The 23,136-nt window shown below is 43.5% G+C and overlaps 1 protein-coding gene across 9 annotated transcripts in view; it reads right to left on the bottom strand.

The window, feature by feature from the left end:
- The window catches only part of KCNMA1 (potassium calcium-activated channel subfamily M alpha 1), a 636,705-nt gene that overhangs the window by 68,763 nt on the left and 544,806 nt on the right, over positions 1-23,136 (bottom strand). For all 9 annotated transcript variants that reach the window (XM_088474944.1, XM_088474945.1, XM_088474948.1 and 6 more), the window contains 3 exons: positions 15,414-15,540; positions 9,901-10,125; positions 8,926-9,118 (listed from right to left, as the gene is read on the bottom strand). In XM_088474944.1, coding sequence (XP_088331070.1) covers positions 8,926-9,118; positions 9,901-10,125; positions 15,414-15,540 — 545 coding nt within the window. The remainder of the gene's footprint in view (positions 1-8,925; positions 9,119-9,900; positions 10,126-15,413; positions 15,541-23,136) is intronic.

The following is a 23,136-nucleotide window of genomic DNA, read 5'->3' as shown; positions in this document are numbered from 1 at the left end:
TGATAGAGGACAAAAGAGATAATCTAATCAAATCACTAATACCCCTTTTATGACCTGGAGTGCGCTGCAAGCCGGCCGATTGGTCCGGCTTCAGTGGCGCTTGGAGATGACGTCATCTCCAAGCGTCCACTTTCACGCCGGGAAATCCGGGTCTATGCAAACCCGACTCCGTTGTGAGCGGCGCCAACTCGGGAATATCCCAAGTCGGCGCCGGCTAAATTCCGGGTCTGATCCGGATAGGAACTCTGGGCCTGATTCAGACCCGGTCGCAAGTGCTGAGCGCTCGCAACCAGGTCGATGGTGGCCCAGAGCGCATGCGCACGACGGAACCGGCTTCGTCGTGCGCATGCGCGAGACCTGGATAGCGCTCCGGGTCTCGTACCAAAGGGGGCGTGCTGTCGATGTTGAGTGACAGCACGCCCCCTTTGGTGGTTATTACATAAATAAATCTCATATTGATCATATTTATATGTTTATACTCTGATTTGCCTATACTGTAGGTGTCCTGTATGTTAATCTGAAAACACTCTCCTCGTTCTTGCTATATTTACAGCCTGGAAAATGACTGCATCTCTTTACCTCAAGACTAAAGTTCAGGCAACAGACACGTTTTCCCCAAACATCTTTGTTTGTATAATTAAAGCAGCAGATCATTAAAACAGCATTCTGTGCCTCTCCTGTCACACCGGCAACCAATGCCTTACACTTAGACAGAACACAAAGGCAGTTTCTAATAAAACGTGAAGTGTGAAATTATGTATTCATTAAAGTGCTGTGATAACAGGGTGGAGAAGATGGCCCTATGTAATATTTACACACGATTCTCCTCTTTGTGTGTGTCCGTGTGTGGGTGTGTTAGGGTAAAATATGTTTTAATATCCAGAGACACGTAAGCTAGGCTTAAATATTTATAAAATGGTTCAGAAGGAAGCTTGGGGATTTTATACCTCTACATAGTGTGCACAGACAATCAAGCTTAATATGGTTAAAGAGTGATCTATCATTGTAAAGATGTTTCCCAGCTTGCAGTCCCAAGTGAGCAATACAAAAATGTTGTCTACCTAAGCACGCAGGGAAAAATGGTTAATTCTTAACCCCTTCACCTACAGTGGGGGCCGGCCTGTCTGGCAGCTCAGAGGTTGACCAAATAAAGAGAAGATGGGGGTGTTAAGAATGTGGAAACCGCTATAAATTTCTGTGTGTAAAACTGCTGGAAACAGAGCATTAAATATAGTGTATTTATCTCCAGGGCATCTGGGAGAATGAAAGATACTGATTTAATATTTCATAACAGTAATGTGATGCTTGCTTTTGCTGCTGTATAATTAACTTTCTTAAAAGACTTCTGCGGCTGTGTCATTTTTTTTCCCTCCCTATAAATGGAATCAGAGAAGTCAGGGAAAGTTGCTTGAAAAGAATCCGTTCCATATAAAATGTCAAGTTAAAATGAGCCTGATGGATAATAGTAATAATAGCTTGTAGTTGTGACAGTATGCAAATGCTATCATTAATTTCCCAGCCACTAACCCACGTCATTGACATCATAACATCGGACAATGGAATCTTGATACAAATTGATATGCTACGCATAGAAGAAGCTATTATAAAATAAATAAATAAAACTTAAGAATAAGAGAACACTTAAAAAGTACAGGAAGAATAAGATGGATTGTGATCTAATACAGGGGATAAACTAACACAGAAGCTGTGGATGTTATGTATAAAAAAATGCCTCATCTTTTAGAAAATATTATGTTCTCATCTTTCCCACCTCCCCAATCTCTCCCTTTCATCAGGTACTGTCCCTTCTGCATTCAAACATGCCCTTGTCTCCCCATTCTTAAAAAAAACCTACCCTTGATCCTAACACTCTCTCCAACTACTGACACTTCTCTCTCCAAACTCCTTGAGCGTGTTGTTTATAAGCGCCTTTCTTTCCTCCCACTCCATCCTTGACCCTTTTCAGTCTGGCTTTCCATTCACTCCACTGAAACTGCCCTCACAAAAGTCACCAATGACCACCTTGCTGCCAAATCCAAGGGCCACTACTCTCTACTCATTCTCCTTGACCTCTGTGCTGCTTTTGACACTGTGGACCACCCTCTCCTCCTGCAAATCCTTCATTCCCTTGATCTACGTGACACTGCCCTCTCCAGGCTGTTCTCCTACCTCTGATCGTTTCTTCTCTGTCTCCACTTCCCCCCCACTTCCACTTACAGTAGCTGTTTCCCAAGGTTATGTTCTTGGACCTCTACTATTCTTCCTCTATACGTCCTCTCTAAGTGAACTCATCAGCTCCTTTGACCTCCAATATCATCTCTATGATGACGATACTCAGATCTACCTTTCCTGCCCTCTCCTCACTCATATCTCCAACTGTCTCCTGCTATCTCTTCCTTGATGTCCCAGCGCTTTCTCAAGGTGCGTACACACTGGGCGATAAAGTGGACGACTGAACGATAACGATATCGTTATCGTTCAGTCATCCACTTTATCGTCCATTTTTAACACCAAAAAGATGAACGATGATGACGACGCACGGGTCGTTCGTCATCATCGTTCATCGGGCTGACATGCAGGCCAACCTGACGATCTCGTCAGGTTGCTGCATGTCAGGGAATGGGGGAGAGAGCCCGGCGCTAAACGATATCGTTAATGATATCGTTCAGCGGCTGTGCTCAATGTCATGAACGACATTGAGCACAGCCTGCCGGGGACAACACTACACGATATCGCTCAGGGAGCATATCGTGTAGTGTGTACCCACCATTAAGATGCATACACACAGGACGATCTGTACCACCAACGACTTGAAAAATATCTTTCAAAGATATCGTTCATAGATATCATTCATAGATCGTTCATAGATCTTTCAAAGATATCTTTCAGTGAGTCATCCTGCCACATCTAACAGGCAAAGTTGACGATATCGTCCAGATTGGCCTGCATGTACGGACGATCATAGATATCGTTATCGTTCATGCGGGAAAGTGCATCGTTGGTCGTTCACTGATTAAAAAATGACCGATATGATCGATATATCATTGAACGATATCGTTATCGTTCATATCGTAACGATTTATCGTCCCGTGTGCATGCACCTTAAAACTTAATATGTCTAAGACTGAGCTGATTATCTTCCCACCCTCCCGCATAAGCTTACTTTCCGCAATTTCATTATCAATTGATGGCACAACTATCTCCTCTAGCCCCGAAGTGCGGAGTTATCCGGGACTCTTCCCTCTCCTTTAAACAACACATTCAGCACCTCTCGCAGTCCTACCATTTCCGTCTCAAAAGTATTTCCAAGATCAGACTCTTTCTCACCCAGGATGCTACTGAAACCCTTATCCACTCACTGGTCATCTCCAGATTGAACTACTGTATCCTCCCCCTATCTGGCCTACCTGCTTCCCACCTCTCTCCTCTCCAATCTGTCCTAAATGCTGCTGCTTGGCTCATCTTCCTCTCCAAACGTTCTACATCTGCCTCCCCTCTCCTACAAGCCCTCACTGGCTCTCTTTCCGCTATAGAGCCCAATTCAGGGTTCTTACACTCAATTACAAAGCCCTCACACATTCCTCTCCCATTTACATCTCTGACTTCAGCTCCAGTCCACCAATACACATTGCCTCTCCTGCCAAATGATTATTTCCTACTACACCCACCTTCGAGATTTTGCCCGTGCTGCTCCCTTCACTCAAGAACTCTCTCCCTCTGCCTATCAGACTCTCCACCTCTCTACAAATCTCCAAACAGGCTCTCAAGACCCACTACTTCATCAAACCTTCCACCTTTCATCCTAACCCGCTGCTACTTGCTCCTTCCTCCCTCTCTACCCCATCTGTGTCACACCTGTTTGCCTGCCCCGCCCCTTTAGAATGTAAGCTATCACAAGTAGGGCCCTCTATCCTCTTGTGCTATTCCTTATACTGTCATCTACTCCTCACTAGGGCGCCTAACACCTGGTTGCTTATGCTTACGCCCTGTTGCTTATTTGAGTGTTATAATCACTAATGCAGCAATGTATATAAACCTTCTAGTGCATTGTATTGTACTGTAAGTCACTGGCTTCTTGTTCATTTATTTATTTATTATTATTTATTTATTACCAGTTATTTATATAGTGCACACATATTCCGCAGTGCTTTACATAGAATATTTGGCCATTCACATCAGCCCCTGCCCCAATGGAGCTTACAGTCTATATTCCCTACCACATGCTCACACACATACACACTAGGGATAATTTATTTTGCTGGGAGCCAATTAACCTACCAGTATATTTTTTTTTTGGAGTGTGGGAGGAAACCGGAGTACCCGGAGGAAACCCACGCAAACACAGGGAGAATATACAAACTCCACACAGTTAGGGCCGTATGTACTTTGTAAGGCACTGCGGAACACTTGTAGCACCACATAAATAAATGATAATAATAATAATAATAATAATAAAGACAGGCTTGTTCTGTTAAATGGAAATTGGTATTAATAAGTAAGTTATAATGGAAAAAAATATATTGTCACTAGTAGTGGCTATGCTTCTACATTTATAGATCAAACTTATTTCACTTTCGTCCTCCTTTGGCCTTTTCCCACGATGGGCAATGTGATAGACACTCCCTTCTCCCACTTCTCCATCTTTTGTTCCTTAATGTGGTTTTCCTGCTCTCTGACCACAACCTCCTTTCCTTTAGCTCAGCTTTTCTCATGCCATTCCAAAATCGATACAAAAGCATCTAAATGTTCTTACTCTGCGTTAACTCTTTTCCTGCCCTGATAGGACTTCCTCATTCTAAACCAGCCAGCCCACATCAGCCTTAGATATGGCAGCTTCACCAATCACATGATCAATGAAGCTGCCATAGCTAAGGCTGATGTAAGCTGGCTGTTATAGAACCTTCTAGAGAGATAAAGTGGAGACGTTGCCATATAAACCAATCAGCTTACAACTGTCATTTTATAAACTGTGGTAGATAAATGTTAGCTGGAAGTTGATTGGTTGCTATGGCCAAATTCTCCACTTTATCTCTCTCCAAGGTTTGATACATCTCCCACTAGAGTCTCTGCCAATCCAAACCACCCTGTAAATTCATCCTTATGCTTACACTGCCATTCCACTTGCAAAGTAAACATATTTACCATCTATCTTCAATAGTATCCTAAACCCTGATACTCTTTTGCCACCTACAACTCCTGTCTCTGCCCAGCGGTATCACTCCGCATTTCTCCCTAAGAGCTCTAGACAAGGCCACTTAATCCAAATGAAATCACCTATTCCTGCAGCCCCAAATCCACCATGAGTGCATTTTTCCACCCCATCAGCTGCCCCCTCAACTCTATTCCCTTTCAACTTTTCCTCACTGCATACCAGCCTATAGCTCCCCTCCTCACATGCACCTTTATACATACACTCATCTCATCAATATTAACGAAATCATCTCTTGACCCAACATTTCTCCAACTCTTTATTTCTCTTTTTCCTTCTGCCTCCAAACTACCTGAGCAACTTTTGTTAAGCCACTTAATTTAATATATCTACTCTCACTCTTCTAGACTATCATCCCTATAGTGTCCCTAACATTCCGCAGAGACTGCCCTCGCAAAAGTGATTAATGATCTACTTATGGCTTAAGTCGATGTTTTCTATGTTATACTCATCCTTCCAATGCTCTGTGATTGTCCCTGTTTTAGTCTCCAGCTGTGGAGCCTTACATACCAACGCCTATAATAACAATAGTATTATAGAAACCAGCCCAGGCATTCCAGCACTGGAACTGGATGAGTATGTGGAAGGGGGCATGTTACCAGTATTTTAGTTTTTTTTACACAATGCACTGGGAATGTTTTGTGTCCTTAGAAGTACAGGATGAGAGAAGGTATCCACAATCTCTAATATGAAGAATACAGGGTTTTTTGTACAGGTATAATGGCTGTGAATGGCAAGGAATGACCCTTCTTTATCTTTTTATCCCATTACAGTAATCCTGCTCCACAAACTGAAATCTTGTTTTTGCGCTGGTCAACAAAAAACAGTTGCACCTGTGCGCCTACCCCATACATTGTTAGGAACATCTTCAAATCGCCCAACTTCTCTCCTCTGCTACAGTAATGTGGCTGATCAAAGACCATATATCTGAGAGTCAGGGTATATATATCTCAACGATTCCAAACCGGCGGCACTTACGAAAAATAAGACACACAACGGGATAAAATCCAATATTTCAATGCTCTATTCACGCATTTTCGTCAGGGTGCTTGAAAATGTGTGAATAGAGCATTGAAACGTTGGAATTTATCCCGTTGTGTGTCTTATTTTTCCTGAGTGTCGCCAGTTTGGAATCGTTTATATGAGGCTACACGGACTACGGGCATAGCTCAGAGGGCACTGGACTGTAATTATTTATTGCTTTTTGTATACTAGAGGAATGCCGCTTTCAATATATTGTATGTATATATATATATATATATATATATAAATATAAATATATATAAATATATATAAAATTCAACACTAAACTTTTATTTATCGGTATAAAACTATTTTTATCACAAAAATGTCCCCAAAATTGGGGATTTTTTAAATCATCAAATGATGTAAACAATACTTATTTACTGTAACCCCGGTTTAGTATAATTTTATAAACAAATCTGCATTTTTGTTAATAAAATTAAATAGAATCAGGTTTAACTACTTGCCTGGCATGGTCGCATTTTTCCGACCACACCAGGCAGTGCTTTATCTGATCTGGTCGCAATATTGCGACCAGTCAGATAAACAGCATGGGCGGCTGCAGGAAGAGAATCTTCCCACAGCTGCTGCTCTCAAAGGGACTTTCCGGTCCCTCTGCTTCCCTGCACCTTTTCCCAGTGTCTGCTGTGCTGCCAATCACTGCTGATCAGTTAGCACAACAGGACCCACCACCCAGGGGCTGCAGACATTAGCAGCCGATGGGAAAAGGTAAATTAATCGCCCTTCACCCCCAAGTGTACCTGGCACCTGAAGCCGCTGTGTGATGGAAAGTTGCAATATTTCCAATGTTCCGATGGAGGTGTTCCGATGTTTAAAAAAAAAAACGATTTTATTTCTTTTTTTTACAAATATCCAAAATGATTTCAATTAAAAAATAATAATAATTTTGTAATACTGTCAGTAGAAATAGATGTTCTTCACCTAATTCACTCATAAAAAAACCCAACAATTTCTGAGCTGTTTTTAGAAAAAAAATGTGTCAGTTAAGTGGCTAATTAAGTATTATTTACATAATTTGCCAATAAAAAAAATATTGACAATTTGGGTACATTTATGGATAAATATTAGCCAGTTAAGTGGTTAAAAAAAGTAAATTATCTGTGCCTATGATAGCATTGGAGCCTACTATTTACAATGAGAGAATATGACTGAAAAATGCCATGCATAGAAATGAGTAGTATATTTGGCAGCACATATATTGGGAGCGCTCAAACACCTACAGACCTGTCCCCTTTTTTTCAGTGTGTCCTACACTATTTGCTGCAGCCACTCCAAACAGCCCCTCTAGGGTCCTGTGTGTCTCTGCTTGCACTGAGCATCTTTTTTTGCCTGAAAATGCATCTTAGTTGCAATATGTGACTGAGTCTGAATCTGTATACGAAGTTCTACGATGCAGCGGCCGCAACTTTTTCCCACGCCAAGTTCCGTTGTGCTTCGTTTACAGACTCAGTCACATACAGATATACAAGCGTCACATATCAAATTAACCAGTGTAGTCTCCCGGTGCGTCTTAATCGCATTACATCGCAAGTAAGACACATTTTCAGGTGAAAAAGACGCTCGGCGCAAGCGCAGTCACACAAGACCTCTAGTGGACAAGGAAAGGAGATCCTGCAACCCTGGCCCGTTTTAAGAATGTTGGTAGATTCCATCAAATATTTGCCTAATCCCTACTACATGGAATCCTTGCTCAGTGCTACAGCCCCAGTTTGTGAACTATATTTATAAAAACCTTACATATGTTATAAACACTAGTCTACTGTACATACATGTATATGACAACTTAGACACTAGTCTACTGTACATACATGTATATGACAACTTAGAATAATGTATGTGTGTTATGCGTATACTTAACATGTATTCTACTACAGCTTTTGTATATCCTTGATAACGATAAGAGTACTGTACTTCTTCAATTCAGCCAATAAAGCAGCACAATATACAGTCACCATCCTTTTTCTCATTATGCAGTTCAACTGGGATAATATACTGTAATTTTCCTGTGTTGTTTGAAAGCTGCTTAATGTCATGTCATGGAAAATGACTGAAAACTATTTACATAGATGAACATGACATCGCCACTCAATAAAACTATGGCCAATGGCTGTCATAGTTGTTTTGGCAGGGTATTACAATGAATTTCTATCATATTTTATTTATAACAAAAATGTTCCTGTTCACACAAGAGTACACCAATTCCTTTATTTTTTAAACAATCATGAGACCTTGTTTTTAGGATATTAAATTAAGTAACAGCCTATGACACAGAGGTATGAAGATAGAATTCCCATACAAACTTTGTTTCTGCACAACGGACATAAGAATAATAGTAACTAGTACTAGTTATTCTGGTCAAAGCAACCATAAACCTAACAGTAGTTTGGGTTGATGTTATATAATCCCCACCTTACATGGTAACACTACCATGTCCATTCTGTCTTGGCTGAATTGGAATATTGTGGCTCTGCTACAGACACGCTGTTAATATAGCACTTGCTGTGCCCATCGGATGCAGTGAATGGGTTCCAAGAGACCCATCAAAGACATCAGCAAGCTAAGCGATGTCACAAGCTGAGAGCAGATCTGTGAAAGCCTGAATGAGGGATATCGCTTGTGCCAGCTCTGTGCCTGTGGAGCTTTGCTGGCAAGTGACAGAGGGCCTGGCTTACCTTGAGAGTTCGCTTGCAAGACCCCAATGCTGTCATCAAACTGCATAGATTTGATGTTGAGTGATGCCAAGATACATTCCTTGTCCTGAAGTGAAGTATCATCAATATTGTTCTGATTGGCTGACAGGATAACGCACATGTCACACAGGTTAATGTTGACAGCCCTTAGATCAGCTCGACTTAATGGCGTACCCTAAAGCAAATGGGAAAAAAAACAGCAGGGAGGGAGGGAATAGGAATGAGTTACAAGAGGATATCAAGGGGAAAGTTTTGAGAGAAGAGAATGGAAGTAAAAGTAGCAAAATGACAAATTAAACATAATATGTGCAACAGAAAATCATAGCTTTCTACTGCAATAATGAGTGATGTAATTAACCAAAAAGTAGGACAGCAATGTAGGGAACTAAGCACCAGCAAATGATTCGGCACGACAATGTCACCTTGCTTCAGATAACAGAGCATGTGTGGCCATGGAAGCATATACCAGGGCAGTCTGCAGGGCGTTTGCTCCAGCCAGCTGACTGCATCCTTCTGTAAGATGTGTAAGCTCACTGTGACATTGAAGCAGTGGTGAATGAGGGGTTTGCTATGAAGTCAAGGAGTCTTACAACAACATTATTTCTGCTATAGTTGCCCCTTAAAAAAAATCATTTAATCAATACAAAGGATTGATTCTGCATCTATAGATGACCCCTGATGATCTAATGTCATTATGTCTTCTGCACTATACATGTTATGAAGATTCTGTTTCATATTATCCTATAAAAATGTTTAAAGATCAACCGTAATAAGACAACCTTTGACCTCCACTGTGTCCAACTACGTTTTTTGGCCAGTCTTGTTTACAGTTCCTCATAGAACCAAGAACACATCCATATGATCACTGACTGTAACAGTTATCACTTTTTATGGAAATAAAGAGAATTAGTTCCCTACTTTATGATCTTCCTTATACTGTATTTCTCTGGCACTTACGGGCAGGATGGAAACCTTGGGGAAGTTGTGCAATGTCTCCCACTCTCTCTTTAGGTATTCGAGGGATCCCACAAATACTATAGGCTTCAGCTCATGATAATGAAAGTTGCTGGCTCTTAGTGGCATCACCAGATTCCGAAGCCCAATGAGTGCAGATGTTACGTCTCCAAAGATACAAACCACCACATGGCCACTTAGAACTGTCATGGCAGCTTCGCTACGAGTCTGTAGTAGGTGACACAACAGAACATGGTTATTCACATTTTAGAAGTGAATGTGCAGGGTAATATTACATCTTGTGTAAGGTTTGTTTGTTTTTTCAAACTGTTCACTTTATGATGTCATTATTTTTGTTAATTTCAATATGAAATGCAGATTACTGAAAACAAATTAGTGGGCAGGCAGCAAACTAAAGTATGACAAAGAAGTGCCAGTAAAAAAAAATAATAATTCTGTAATGTTTATTACTGTTCTGTGTGTCATGTATGGGATCAGTGGCTGGAGGGTATGCTGATCCTTGTAGTGCCATTTTGGGGTGCCTCCACGTAAGTTAGCTATAGATTTAGAAATACATAAATATACAGTATGACCCAACAATGGTGCTATTATCATGTAGCATAGGGACCACCAGAACACAGATGTCTTGCTAGGGTTGGTAGCTTACCATATGTTTGCACATATATGCAGCAGAGATCTCTATTACTAATATCATGTGCTGGCCTATATGCAGTGTGCTGGAAGGATCTTGTCTAGATTAACCCCTCTCTTTCATGCTTGTAAATGGGCTTATAAATTGATTTGAGGAACTTCCATTATGTACATCACTTTTCTGTGTGGCATGTATGCCATTAGTGGCTGGAAGGTATGCTGATCCTTGTAGTGTCATATTGAAGGATCCTGGGGTGCCCCCAGGTAAGTTAGCTTTCAATTTAGAAATACATAAATATATGACTCAAAGTAGGTGCTATTATAATGTAATGGTAGGACCACCAGAACAGAGACGCCTTGCCGTGGCTGATTACTTACCATATATTTGCAAATGCATGCAACAGAGATCTCTGCATTGCTATTATTATGTTGGATGTAAATCATTTTTGCAAGTCATTGGACAAGTCTTCCTTTCTAACTTGTTTGACCCTTTTTATACATAATGAAGGTTTTTTTTTTTCTACTTTATTGGTAAACACACTGTGATTGTGATGTGTTTTGTTTAATCAATGGGCCTGATTCAGAAGTGGCCACAGGCGTATACTCGTCTACTGGTGGTCATGTCTGTGACTTTATGCAAATGCTATTACTAATCCCTTCCCTGTGTACGTTCATGCATATGATTGTGCAAGGACTGAGATGCCCACTTTGAGCGTGTAATACCGTCTTTAAACACCACCATTGGTCACACCATCGAAACTTGCACCAGTCCTATGGCAGGTACATATTCTCCAATGTGAACGATGATGTGCCTGTGGGCCTGATTCAGCAGCTTACACAATTGTGATCGCAGCTGCGATTTCGTATGGTATGCAGCTCCGAAAATATGCCAATGCCTGCCAAAGCTCAGCACACTACTGCTTTCTCATATCCATCCAACCTCGCACTCCTGCGTATACATTGGTACCACTGATGCACATCTGCCCATCACGCTGCATTTACACCAGGTCTGAGAACTGCAAGTCTCGTCCTACGTAGTGAGTTCAGTGTACGCAATCGCAGTGGCTAATGTCTGCACACCCATGAAACGACGTGCAAATTTACAGACACGCCTCCATTTCTCCGACCACTCCCTCGTCACCACCCCAAAACGCTCGTAGCCTGGATTTCTCTGTGCATGCATAATCGCAGTGCGAACTCAGCGCACGCAGTGTGGCTTATACGCATGCGCAATGGCTAACAACTGCTCGATCTGCTTTCGTAGCTGCATTTGCAAAGACAGGGCCTGATTCAGCAGCATTCGCAAACACTTTAGATGCATGCCCACGACATTCCCATAACACACCTATAAGGAGACCCATCTTTGTGCGACTGTTTAGGCACCGCCCAGGAACACTCAGCACTTTCCCAAAACACTTTTAATACGTACAAGGGCGATTTTGTGTGTACACACTGTGTTACGCATGCACCGTTTTTAGGGATTTATGTGGACATGTAAGAGCTAAAGATTGCTCAACTCTGGGAACATCAGCATTGTGGACCTCATTCAGAGTCGGTCGAAGCGGCCGCAGGGGTTGTGTACAAAATAAGTAAAATACTTTAATAGTTGTATTTTTTAAAAGACAATGGGCCTGATTCAGAGCCGCTCGTAAGCGGCCTCTCGTTCGCTTCGAGCGATGTTTGCCCAACTGCGCATGCGTACGGATTGTTATACGCATGCGCGAACCAGTCAGTGCGGTCAAAATTCATGTGCTCGCAAAATAGTGAATGCCTGATAATATGAGTGACAGAAAGAGGCGTATGTGGGTGGTAACAGGGGAAGGTGCTTGAAAACGGGGAGTGGAGATCCGATCGCAGGCGTGCTTAAAGGTCAAAATGGGCGTTTTATGGGTGTGCATAATTAAAACAGCAGCGTCATTGAGCACGTCACTGGGTTATTTTATAGCCAGAACTGCTCGCAAAATTGTGGTAGCAAAAACCAACCACAAGAATAGCGAGCAGCTCATACCCTGGTCGATGTACTCGATAAATCTAATAAATAGCGGACATGACGTAGGATGCGAGCGGCCAGGGGGCGTATTTTTTCAAAAAACGACCGCAAGTTTTGTACGCTCGTTCAGACCTAGAGACGTGAACAGACTGCAAAGAGCGAATAGTTGATTTGAATAGCCACCCCTATTTTCTGGACGAGCTAGCGCAAATAGCGACCGGCTCTGAATCAGGCCCAATGTCATTGTGCCTCCCTTTCCTACATGCTACACAACCTGTCACTATTGCAGAGCATAGCAGTGGACTGTACTGTGGGTAAGTGCCCGTGGTCAGGAGAGACAGCAAGCAGAGGGGGCAACCCTGATCTGCCAATAACTTCCACTACTGAGGAACTGACTGACTGACTATTTATATATATATATATATATATATATATATATTCAAGTAATGTTATTGGCTACCTAATAAATGATTGATAAAGTGGACTAGAAAAAAAGTGGATCTGCCTCCATTATGCTGTAGCCCTAATCTAGAGCACATTTCTATGCATACTTGCCAACTCTCCCTCGTTAGTAGTAATCTCCCTGACTCCCTGAATATTCTAGCAATCTTCATGATTGCATCTTACCCCCATTATTTAGTTGTTATATTAAAAATAACAGAGATATATACATTCAAATGGGATAGTTAGTATTAATTACCTGCATTGTTTATAAGACACAATGATCCCTATGGCTACATGCATTTTCTGAAATATATCAGTGTGTTTTCATCAACAAGTAGCTATTACTAACTGCTTTTGGGCTCGTTTACATTTGGATGTAAGTCAGGTTTATGACACCTCTCACTTTACTGCCACGATCATAGGTGTTGTTTTCACAATATCCCTGAAATACTTATTCAAAAGTAGGCAAGTATGTTTCTATGCAAGTAATGCATTCATTTAAAATGGCCTTTGTTTTTTTAAACTATTATAGTTCCAATATGGTAGCTGTGCTCTGCCCTTTGTTATCATTCAGAGCTAAATCCTGACAGTACAGTCGCCTCCAACAAAATCCTTATGGTCTCTCACAGTGCTCGAAGTGGAATTTAGAGGTGGGGGTATGGCGAATTAATCTCTTCCCCCCCTCCCCTTGGGCCCCTGCTTCCATATCACCCCATTGTACGTCTCACCCCCCCACCCCACTTTCCCTGCCTGCTCCCCTCTCTCACACCCTGCCCTTCTCACTAATTCCCTCTCTGTCACCCCCTACAATCCTATCTGCCTTCCTCCCTCTGCCTGCCCCTCTCTCTATTCCCTCTCACATCCTCCCCTCTCTCTATTCCCTCTCACTACTTACCTCTGTCCTGCGCTCAGTGCGCTGCTGGAACGGAGCTGCCAGGACTCAGGAGCACCGGGTCCCACGTTGCTGGTGCAGTTGTGCGAGCCAATGATAAGCTGCCACTTGGCAGCTTCTCATTGGCTGGCGACCGCGAGCCCTGTGATTGGCTGGCTGCCGCGAGTCCTGTGATTAGCTGGCGGCTGTGAGCCCTGTGATTGGCTTGCGGCCGCGAGCCTTGCGATTGGTTGGTGGCCAGTGTGTGCTGACTGTATCCGGGACCGGATGCTTTGTCCCGGCTACATGCCAGCGTGTCCGCTGCCGCCGATCGAGATGTGTCCCCTGCGGGACACATCTCTACACATTTCCGCCGCTGTTACAGCGCTGGGATGCCATACTGCATCCCAGCGCTGGTGCATTCTTTTCTGCGGCTAAAATGAAGTGGGGTCGGGAAGTGGCGGTATGTCATACCGCCGTATACCGCCCCACTTCGACCACTGGTCTCTCATATGTATGGCATGCATTTGGGTAATACGACTGCTGGTGCAGCAACTATGTTCTGTACTGGGGATGTAGTCATGTCCGGCGGCCGCAATCCCGACAGCGGAATGCTGGCTAGGGAGTTATTATAGGCGTTGAAATGCCAATCATAATCCTGATTCCGGAACGCCGAGGACGACATCCCGAATAAAGATAAGTCCGGGGCACCGTTAGCGTTAGCCGCGCAAGGGGGGGGTTGGGATGTGTAGTGGGGTTAGGTTTTGGGGGGGAGGGTTAGGCACCCCAAGGGGGGAGGGTTAGGGTTATGTACCCACAGGATGAGTTAGGGGTTAGGGTTAGGAACCCCCCTGGGAGGGTTAGGTTTTTTTGGAGCGGTAAGGGGGGGTTTAGGGTTAGGCACCCCCGGTGGTAGGTTAAGGTTAGGCAATAGGGGGGGAGGTTAGGGTTAGACACCACTAAGGGACCACTAAGGGAGGGATAGGGGGGGACAGGGGAGGATAGGGTACTTACGGTACTTATCAGGATCTTGATCCTGTCGGGCAGCCGCTGTCGGGATTTCAATCCCATTCCCTGTACCGGAAGTATCTTCTTGTTTTGTTAACACTGTTTCTGTTTGTGTACTTTGTAAGGGGCTACGGACCCCTTGTGGAGTCGGGTGTGGTATGACTTGTCGACACTCAAAATGTTGACATGTCGATAATCTGAATATACAATATGATGACATACCACTATGTTGACATGGTTAAAAGTGTTGACACAGGCAGACTATCATAGTTTAACATGTCAACTAGAATGCCGACATTCGTTTTTACTTATTTAGCCTAACACTAAAAATCAACAAAAAAATACATGTTGACATTCGGAATGTGTTGACATTTTAGCCATGTCAACCTAAATGAACGTAGACATTGGCTATCAACCTTCTGACTGTCGACATTCTGAATGTCAACAAGTTGTCCGCGGATACCGTGGCATATAAATAAAAGATAATAGTAATAAGTGCTATATTGAATATGAAACAAAACAACTCAGAACAATTTGTCCAGTTACACTCACCAACAGAACCTTCTCCATCTCCTTCGCTGGACTCCAATGGAACATACCGGTAGAGTCATATCTTTTCACACTGCTGGAATCCATGTTATCTATCTGATCACTTCCAGCCATGAGCAAGGGATCGTGTCTGTTGACAAATTATAGATCATCTATTAAAAATCTAGTAAAAAAGCATGGCAATCTATATCATCAAAAATACAAAACTCCTTTAGCAAATTTGTTCCAAAGCTGATATAACATCATGATGCCATGACATGTCCTGGCTTAAGATGTAATTTGCTCTCACAGTTAGGCCCCTTAAAAAGTAACCATGTTAACTTTGAGGAATGTAATCACTATAGCTTTTCGTGCTTACAGGAAAGCAATGTAATAGTAAGTATTAAACACCTTGGGCTCATTATTTTTTACTAGTGTGTGCAGAATGTAATGTGTCAAGGAAATGATTAGCATCTTTTACTGTTGATTAGTGTACAGAGGGCCTGATTCAGACCCGCTCGCAAGTGGGTCGATGGTGGCCCAGTGCGCATGTGCGAGACCCAGATAGCGACGGACAAACCGTCACTCCGGGTCTCGTACCAAAGGGGGCGTGCTGTCGATGTTGAGTGACAGCACGCCCCCTTTGGTGGGCGTGCCGGGGGCGTGGCTGCCCAGATGGAGGTGTTCCCATGGGAACGCCTACCGTCTGGGGCCGGCCCCAGTGACATCACAAGTGATGTCAGTGGGAGTGCTTTCGGCTCTGTTTGAGCCGAAAGCACTCCAGGGCTTGCGGCAACGAGACCCTACCACAAGGGTCTCGTCGCAAGCCCGAAGGTCGCGATGGTCTTGACCATCGCGACCATCTTCCTGGCCGCTCGCTATAGCTGTGGGTGGTCACCCACAGCTATACGAGCGGCCAGGAGGCCGCTCTAAAAATCAAGAAGGCCGGCCCTGATTCAGAGCGAGCGCTCTGTCAGAGCGTCCGGCTCTGAATCAGGGCCAGTCTACATAAGACAAAGTGTTAAATCCCAAACATTGAGCCACTGTACATTTTCTGCCATGGCCACGATCATCTCCTCCAGTTACTGTTAGTGTTAAAGTAAAATAAAGTTATGATAAGTTTTAGTTTTCTCACTTTAACGGTCAAAATCCCGGATACTTTTAACCCTCTCCTGGGAAGTGTTTGAACAGCCAACAAATCTTTTTGTGATGTTTGTATTTGCTGTCCAGCAGCTCAGTGCTACAAAACCTAGGAAGGTGCAATGAAAGGCATGAGACTGGTAACTGAGATTTCCAGTTTTAAAATAACTTTGTTATTCTGTAGCCAGGAGGTAGGTAATTAATCATAGCATATATCACATTCTTCCTCAATGCTGCACTCCATTGTTTTAGTTGAAAAACTACGTTGCTGCATGTTGTGTACCTTCTCACTGTTCTCTGTATCACACACCAAAGACCGGTCTCCCAAGATGGATATAGTATCATGTGTGCGGTTGCTATGGGGCCTCAGACATCCATCACAATCCTCGAAGTCTGGCTCTATGCTCCCCTTCTGAGTGACACATGCCGCACCACACATACCCAAAATAGGCACCCCACCCCACCCCACTCTTTTCCTAAAGTCTGCAGCATTGCCGACTCCTACCTATGCTTTAATATGGGGCCAAGCGATACACTGCTCTTTATATTTGTGCTTTTTTTGTGTATAGTTTTATTATAGTATGTACATTACAGGAAAGTCTGCTGAGGTGAGTGCTCATCTACAAACACTTTAAAACATGATATTATATTATAACCGAACATACGAGTCCCACTGTGGCTGTATGATGCAATTAGATGTTGCTATGCCTTTAAAATAATGCTCTACATTTTAAGCCTATATCTCAGAGCGTCTGGGTGAGGAAGCTTTGCAGCTAATTGCAGTGTGTACAACACTTGTCTTCTCTTACACTGGAACATGTTAATTTTTCAAAGGCGGGAGTTCTGATCAGCTCCCTTTAGTTGCTGCTGAGTGTTTCTCGGCTCCTTTCTGTCCCTTAATATCAAAGAGCTGCTATTAGGATCTGCAATGAAGTAGAAGCAATGTGAATTTAGTCACCGGTGCTGTGTGTTTGGCATGAGGATAGAAAGTCAATTATTTGCTTTCACGGCGGACACTTTCTGACGCGTTGCCCTGCACAGTAAAAGCTTTAACAGGCTGGGCTTTTAATATTTTAGCAAATTGCCCAATCGGGTTTGGCTTTACGCAACTGACGGCCTTTAAAGATTCAACAAAGTGTCGCTTCAGAGTAGGATGTCTGGCCTACCCCCCTTCTCCACCCGTCACAGAGAATACAGGACTTTAATGCTAGACAACAGTCAGTGGCTTCTGATGACAATCACATTTGTGCTGGGGAAAAAAAAATGCTTGCTAGGAAAGAGATGAGACATGGTGAGTGTCCATTAACCCTTCACTGCCACAATGGGCCAACACTCAAGGTGTTTCTAAAGTGATAAGCCAAAAAAAATAAAAAATCTAATTTATCTTAAAACCCAATAGAACTTCTGTAAGAATGGCATTGTCATTTTGCATTAACCAGACTGCAGATGCTAATGGTTGGAATAGCTATCCAGAGATGAATGAAGCTAGCACGACTGCCTGAAACACAGACCCCCATAGTGTTAACTAAATTTAGATGAAACCTGAAACACTGCTTTAACTCTAAGAGCAAAGCAAACAGAAAGAAGTGCCAGAAGGCAACCCAAAAAAGCCTGCCTGAAGGACAGAGAGCCTGCAGCTAAACCACAAATCTCACTTGGAAGAAAGATGCACAGGGACCTGCATAATAGAGAAGAGATCTGTGTAGTATCAAAACACATCCTGTTTCCGACACGGTAGCCCTGTATTCCTGATCAGTGTTGAAGGAGGCATTTCTAAAACACATAAAACACCTTATAGTGTGGCCCAAGCTTCACTTATCCCAATATTCTATGCCACACTAAGCAAAGCCAGGATAGAGTGAAGGTAAAGAAGTCAAAGGAAGAGCACAATGAGGAACTTACTACTCCACACAGGTGAGATAAAAGGTAAAGTGGAGTGAAATAATAATATAAAAACATCTTACAGAGCACAAGAGCAATTATATACAGCACTTTTTAAAAGTGTTTTTGATCTTAAATAGGTGACATGACACTCCACTGTCATCTAGTTTGTGCCACCTGCTCTCACACATTTATCTTGTAACCTGTGTATTAGCAATATTTTGGAGTCAGCCATGCACCTATAATGTGGTGTGACGGTCACAAGTACAGTTTTTCCAGGTGGACATTGTGTACCTCCCCAAATTTGCCTTTGGTAACTGGATTCACCTCTCCACTGCTATAGGAAGCCTGCCATGTTTTGTCTCAGATCTGGGTATGTACTTCGGTGGCACATAAAGAGGCACCGTCTGAGAAACTTGTAGTGTCTATGCCTCCAGTGCCAGATTAAGGGTCACATGTACCTGGGGCTGAAAATATTCAAGGGCCTGTACTGAGAAGGGGAGAAGCTATAATCAATGCTGTGTGGGTGTAACTATAATCCAGTGCATGTGTACACCCCATACATGATCAGCCCCACTGTCTCCCTAAATACATAAAACTATAAAACAATTATAATTTTGTGAGAAAACTAGTAAAACAATTTTAATACTTATAATTTATGGCTGACTGTGTGATGGCTAGGCAGCTAGTCATCATCATGTTGATGATGAGCCTATTTTTATATTGAGGCCTAGAGCTATAGCTTCATCTGTCCCATTGTTAATATGGCCCTGACCATATTGAAGAGTACTGTAAGTTATCAACTGTATCTGCTGCTATGATATGTCATAATGTAAGGCATGCTTACTTTAACCTAAATGTTATATACACATATAATAGTAGATGGATGGATAGAGAGAGATAGAATTGGTGAATTGCAGGTAGTATATGATTTATAAACTCAATATACTGATTATGTGACTTGCTATAGAACTGTTAGTTATCAGCTGTAACTGTTACTATGCCTACTGACTGTCGGCCTGATTCAGCAAGGAACGCACGGATGCAGACGCACGCACCCGTCCGCTGCAAGTATATGCTAATAAATACTTACGCACGCAGAACAATACCACCCACTTCCCTTTAACGTGCATCCTGTTAAACCAAGCAAGACAGCGAAAACATCGAGAACCATTGAACACATTAGCATAATAATGGTTGACCTGACTTCACGCAGGATTTCTGCCACTTCCTGCGTGCAACTAGACCTCAGGCTTCGTCCGTTTCCGCAAGGGCTTAAATATGCACGCCCCTAAAACGCTATCCAAACGCACAGGCACGCCTGTGTTTGCCTGACCACCCCCCACAAATGGCACTTCCTGTCAATCACTGTGCTCTGGGTCTGCGTAGTCTCTGCAAACGCAGTTCCCATCGCAGTAGCTAGTTCGCCCATGCGCAATGCGATGCATATGCATGTGCAGTATGCAACAATCGTCCGATTGCGTGCGTCTGCATCCGTGCATTTCTTGCTGAATCAGGCCCAGTGTAGTGTAAGCTTATTTTAACCTAAATGATAGATGGATAGATAGAAATGGCAAAATGCATGGAGAATGTAATTTTTCACCTCAGCATGCTGACAATGTGACTTGTTACATCATATACAGCCTCTATCTATCCACTCAGCTTTGGTAGCACGGTCACCATTTTGTAAAGAAACAGTCAGTTATCAACTATATCTGCTGATATGACATGTCACAATGTAAGGTATGCTTATTTTCATCTAAATTTTATATGAAAACAATGATAGATAGGTTAGATATATAAAATTAGTGAAATGGAGGTAAGATCTGATTTATAACCTCAATAGACTGATCATGTGAATTGTTATAGAACTGTTAGTTATCAGCTGTATCTGTTAATATGTCTACTGCCCTTGTAATGTAAGCTTCTTTTAACCTAAAGGATAACTAGATAGATCATAAAAAAAATTATAAATAGATAGATAGCAATGGCAAAATGCATCCAGGAGGTGACCATGTGACTTGTCACATCATAAACAGCCTTTGTGAAGTCATTCAGCTTTGGTAAAAAGGTCACCATTTTGTAGAGAAGTGTAATTTATCAACTGTATATGCTGATTTGACAATGTAAGGTATGCCTATTTTAAGCTAAAATTATATTTGAAAATAATGATAGATAGATAGATAGATAGATAGATAGATAGATAGATAGAGGCAGCTGTCTAGGGGTGGTATTGTAGCGTTGGAGGCATGGATAAGTATTTCTTTGCTTGCTGTGCTCCAGAGTATATGCACTGGGTTGACAGGAGTTCAGCACAGGGGCACTATACAGAGAGGGGAAGAGGTAAGGTAACTACACAGAGGCAACCCGGATGAGGCAGAATCCACTGGTGTGAACTGTAGGCAGGTGACAGATGGAGGATTGTACTGAGAGCTGCATGGGATTGAAGACACCAGCGGTGAAATAAAGTAGACATAGGGCCATATTCAATTTGGGAGCGAAAAGTCTGTGCTTGACTTTTCGCTCCACATCGCAGGTTTTCCGGGGATAAAGTATCGGGCGCGTGCCCACTTTATCCCTGTATTCAATTAGAAATCAACGAAAACGGGAGCCGGCTGAAAGGTAAGTATCGCAAAAAAACGGGAATATTCGTGAAATATTCCAGGGACCCCCCTAAAGATGTCCAGACATGGGAGATCACTATGGGTACCCCCATTTTTACCTGCTGAAGGAAGTCGGGGTTTCCGCGGCAGGTGCATATTTGCAGCTATGAAGAAGGGGTGAAGAATAGCACTTTGATTTAAAAAAAAAAAAAAATAACTATTGCTATGAAATTTGGGGTACATGAAAATGGGGGTAAGCATTTTTTTAAGTCCCTAAAATGATTTTTAAAAATTCTGTAAAAATGCACCTGGCGCTACTCCCGCAATGAAGAAAACACCTGCCGCATACTTGGGAACCCCTCTGAATTTAATTTGGCTATTTTAGAAGTGTGTTCCCTATAGGTACATCTCCAGTGGGCCCCTCTGCACACAAATATTGTGGGCAAGACTTGGTCAAAAGCATGTGAGTTTGATTTTATTTATTGTAGGGAGCAGGGGCTGTAGTGTGAAGTTTTGCCTGGGGCACATAGAAACCTTGTGTGGTGTGTGTTCACGTGGCATGGGATGGGTCCGCTGGTCCGACTGAACATGTCATTAACCGGTAACCGCTAAGTTGCATTGCTTCATGACCATTTGCAGCTCTTCATGGACTTCATGTACACCACAACAATTAAATATTCCATCTGGATAATGCACCATGTCATCACTCCCAAGTTGTCCATAATTAGTTCGAGGAGAATTCTAGAGATCTCCATCACGGTCGCCCGACATGAAACCAAATGAGGATTTATAGGAAGTGGTGGAAAGGTCCATTCGCACCCAAGATCCTGCACCTACAAATATCATGGAGCTGTGGGAAGCTATCTAGACAGTATGGGTTAACATCCGCCGGCCACGGTACCGGCCCGCCCTAGTTAGCCAGTGTAGCGCCGACCGCAATGAGTGCGGTCAGCGCTACACATTTGCACAGGACTGGCGCTAGGCTTCCAGCGCCGGTCCTGTGCTGCACGCCTGAGCCCGTTCCCTCCCCCTCAGCGCTTGCCCAATAGCGCTAGGAAGCGGGCTCAGGCTGTGCATAACACACGCGTCGCCGCCAGCGCTGGCGGTGATGCGTGTGTTAAACAGCAGCCAATGAGAGTCAGATAGACTCTCATTGACTGCTGCAGCACCCACTGCAAGAGCCGGACTTCCGTCCGGCTCCTGCAGTGGGTAATGGGACTGACGTCATGACGTCTGTCCCATAATGCAGAGCGCGCCAGCCAGGGCGGACTGGCGGGCGGGAGCGGCATCGCGGACAGGAGCAGCGTGGAATCAGGTAAGTATATTTTTATATATATTTATTTCTTTTTTAACCTATCTGCACAACGGGGGAGGGGGGTGGCTACTGGGTGGGGGGCTACTCTACTGGGGACTACCACTGGGGGCATTCTAAAAGGGGCCTATTACTAGAGGCACTGCACTCGGGGGACCACTACTGGGGGCAATAATAGGAAGGGCCACTACAGGGACCACTGGATAGGGGGGGGGACTACTGCTGGGGGCACTATATAAGGGGCTTACTGCTAGGGGCACTGCGGGGACCACTACAGGGGGCACTAGATAGGGGGGATCACTACAGGGTGCCTGCATAAGGGGACCACTACTGGGAAAACTGCATGGGGGGGACTACTGCTGGGGGCACTATATAAAAGGGCACTGCATAGGGGGGGGACTACTACTGGGGGCACCATATAAAGGGTACTGCATAAGGGGATACTGCTACTGGGAGCACTGCATTGTGGGGACTGCATAAGGGGGAACACTACGTGGGGCACTGCATTTGGGGGGGCCACTACTGGGGGTACTGAGTAAGGGGAACTAATTGGGGGCTGTATAAGAGGGACCACTACTGGGGATACTGTATAAGGGGCACTACTATGGGCCTGCATGAGAGGGACCACAACTGCATACTGGGGGTACTGTATAAGGGGTACTACTGGGGTTAAGGTGCATATGGATAGGAATGTTCAGTTTGAAAATAAAGGGGTGTGTCATGTTGACACGCCCCATTTTTAAGAGACCATGCCCATTTTTTTGCTACGCGCGCCATCGCCGTGCGCACATCGGCTGGGGTTTTTTTTTTT

Source organism: Taudactylus pleione, unplaced genomic scaffold (genome assembly GCF_031769625.1).
Source record: "Taudactylus pleione unplaced genomic scaffold, aTauple2 ptg000157l, whole genome shotgun sequence".
Taxonomy (NCBI): domain Eukaryota; kingdom Metazoa; phylum Chordata; class Amphibia; order Anura; family Myobatrachidae; genus Taudactylus; species Taudactylus pleione.
Note: the sequence above shows the minus strand (reverse complement) of the source record. Positions and strands in the feature narration are given on the sequence as shown.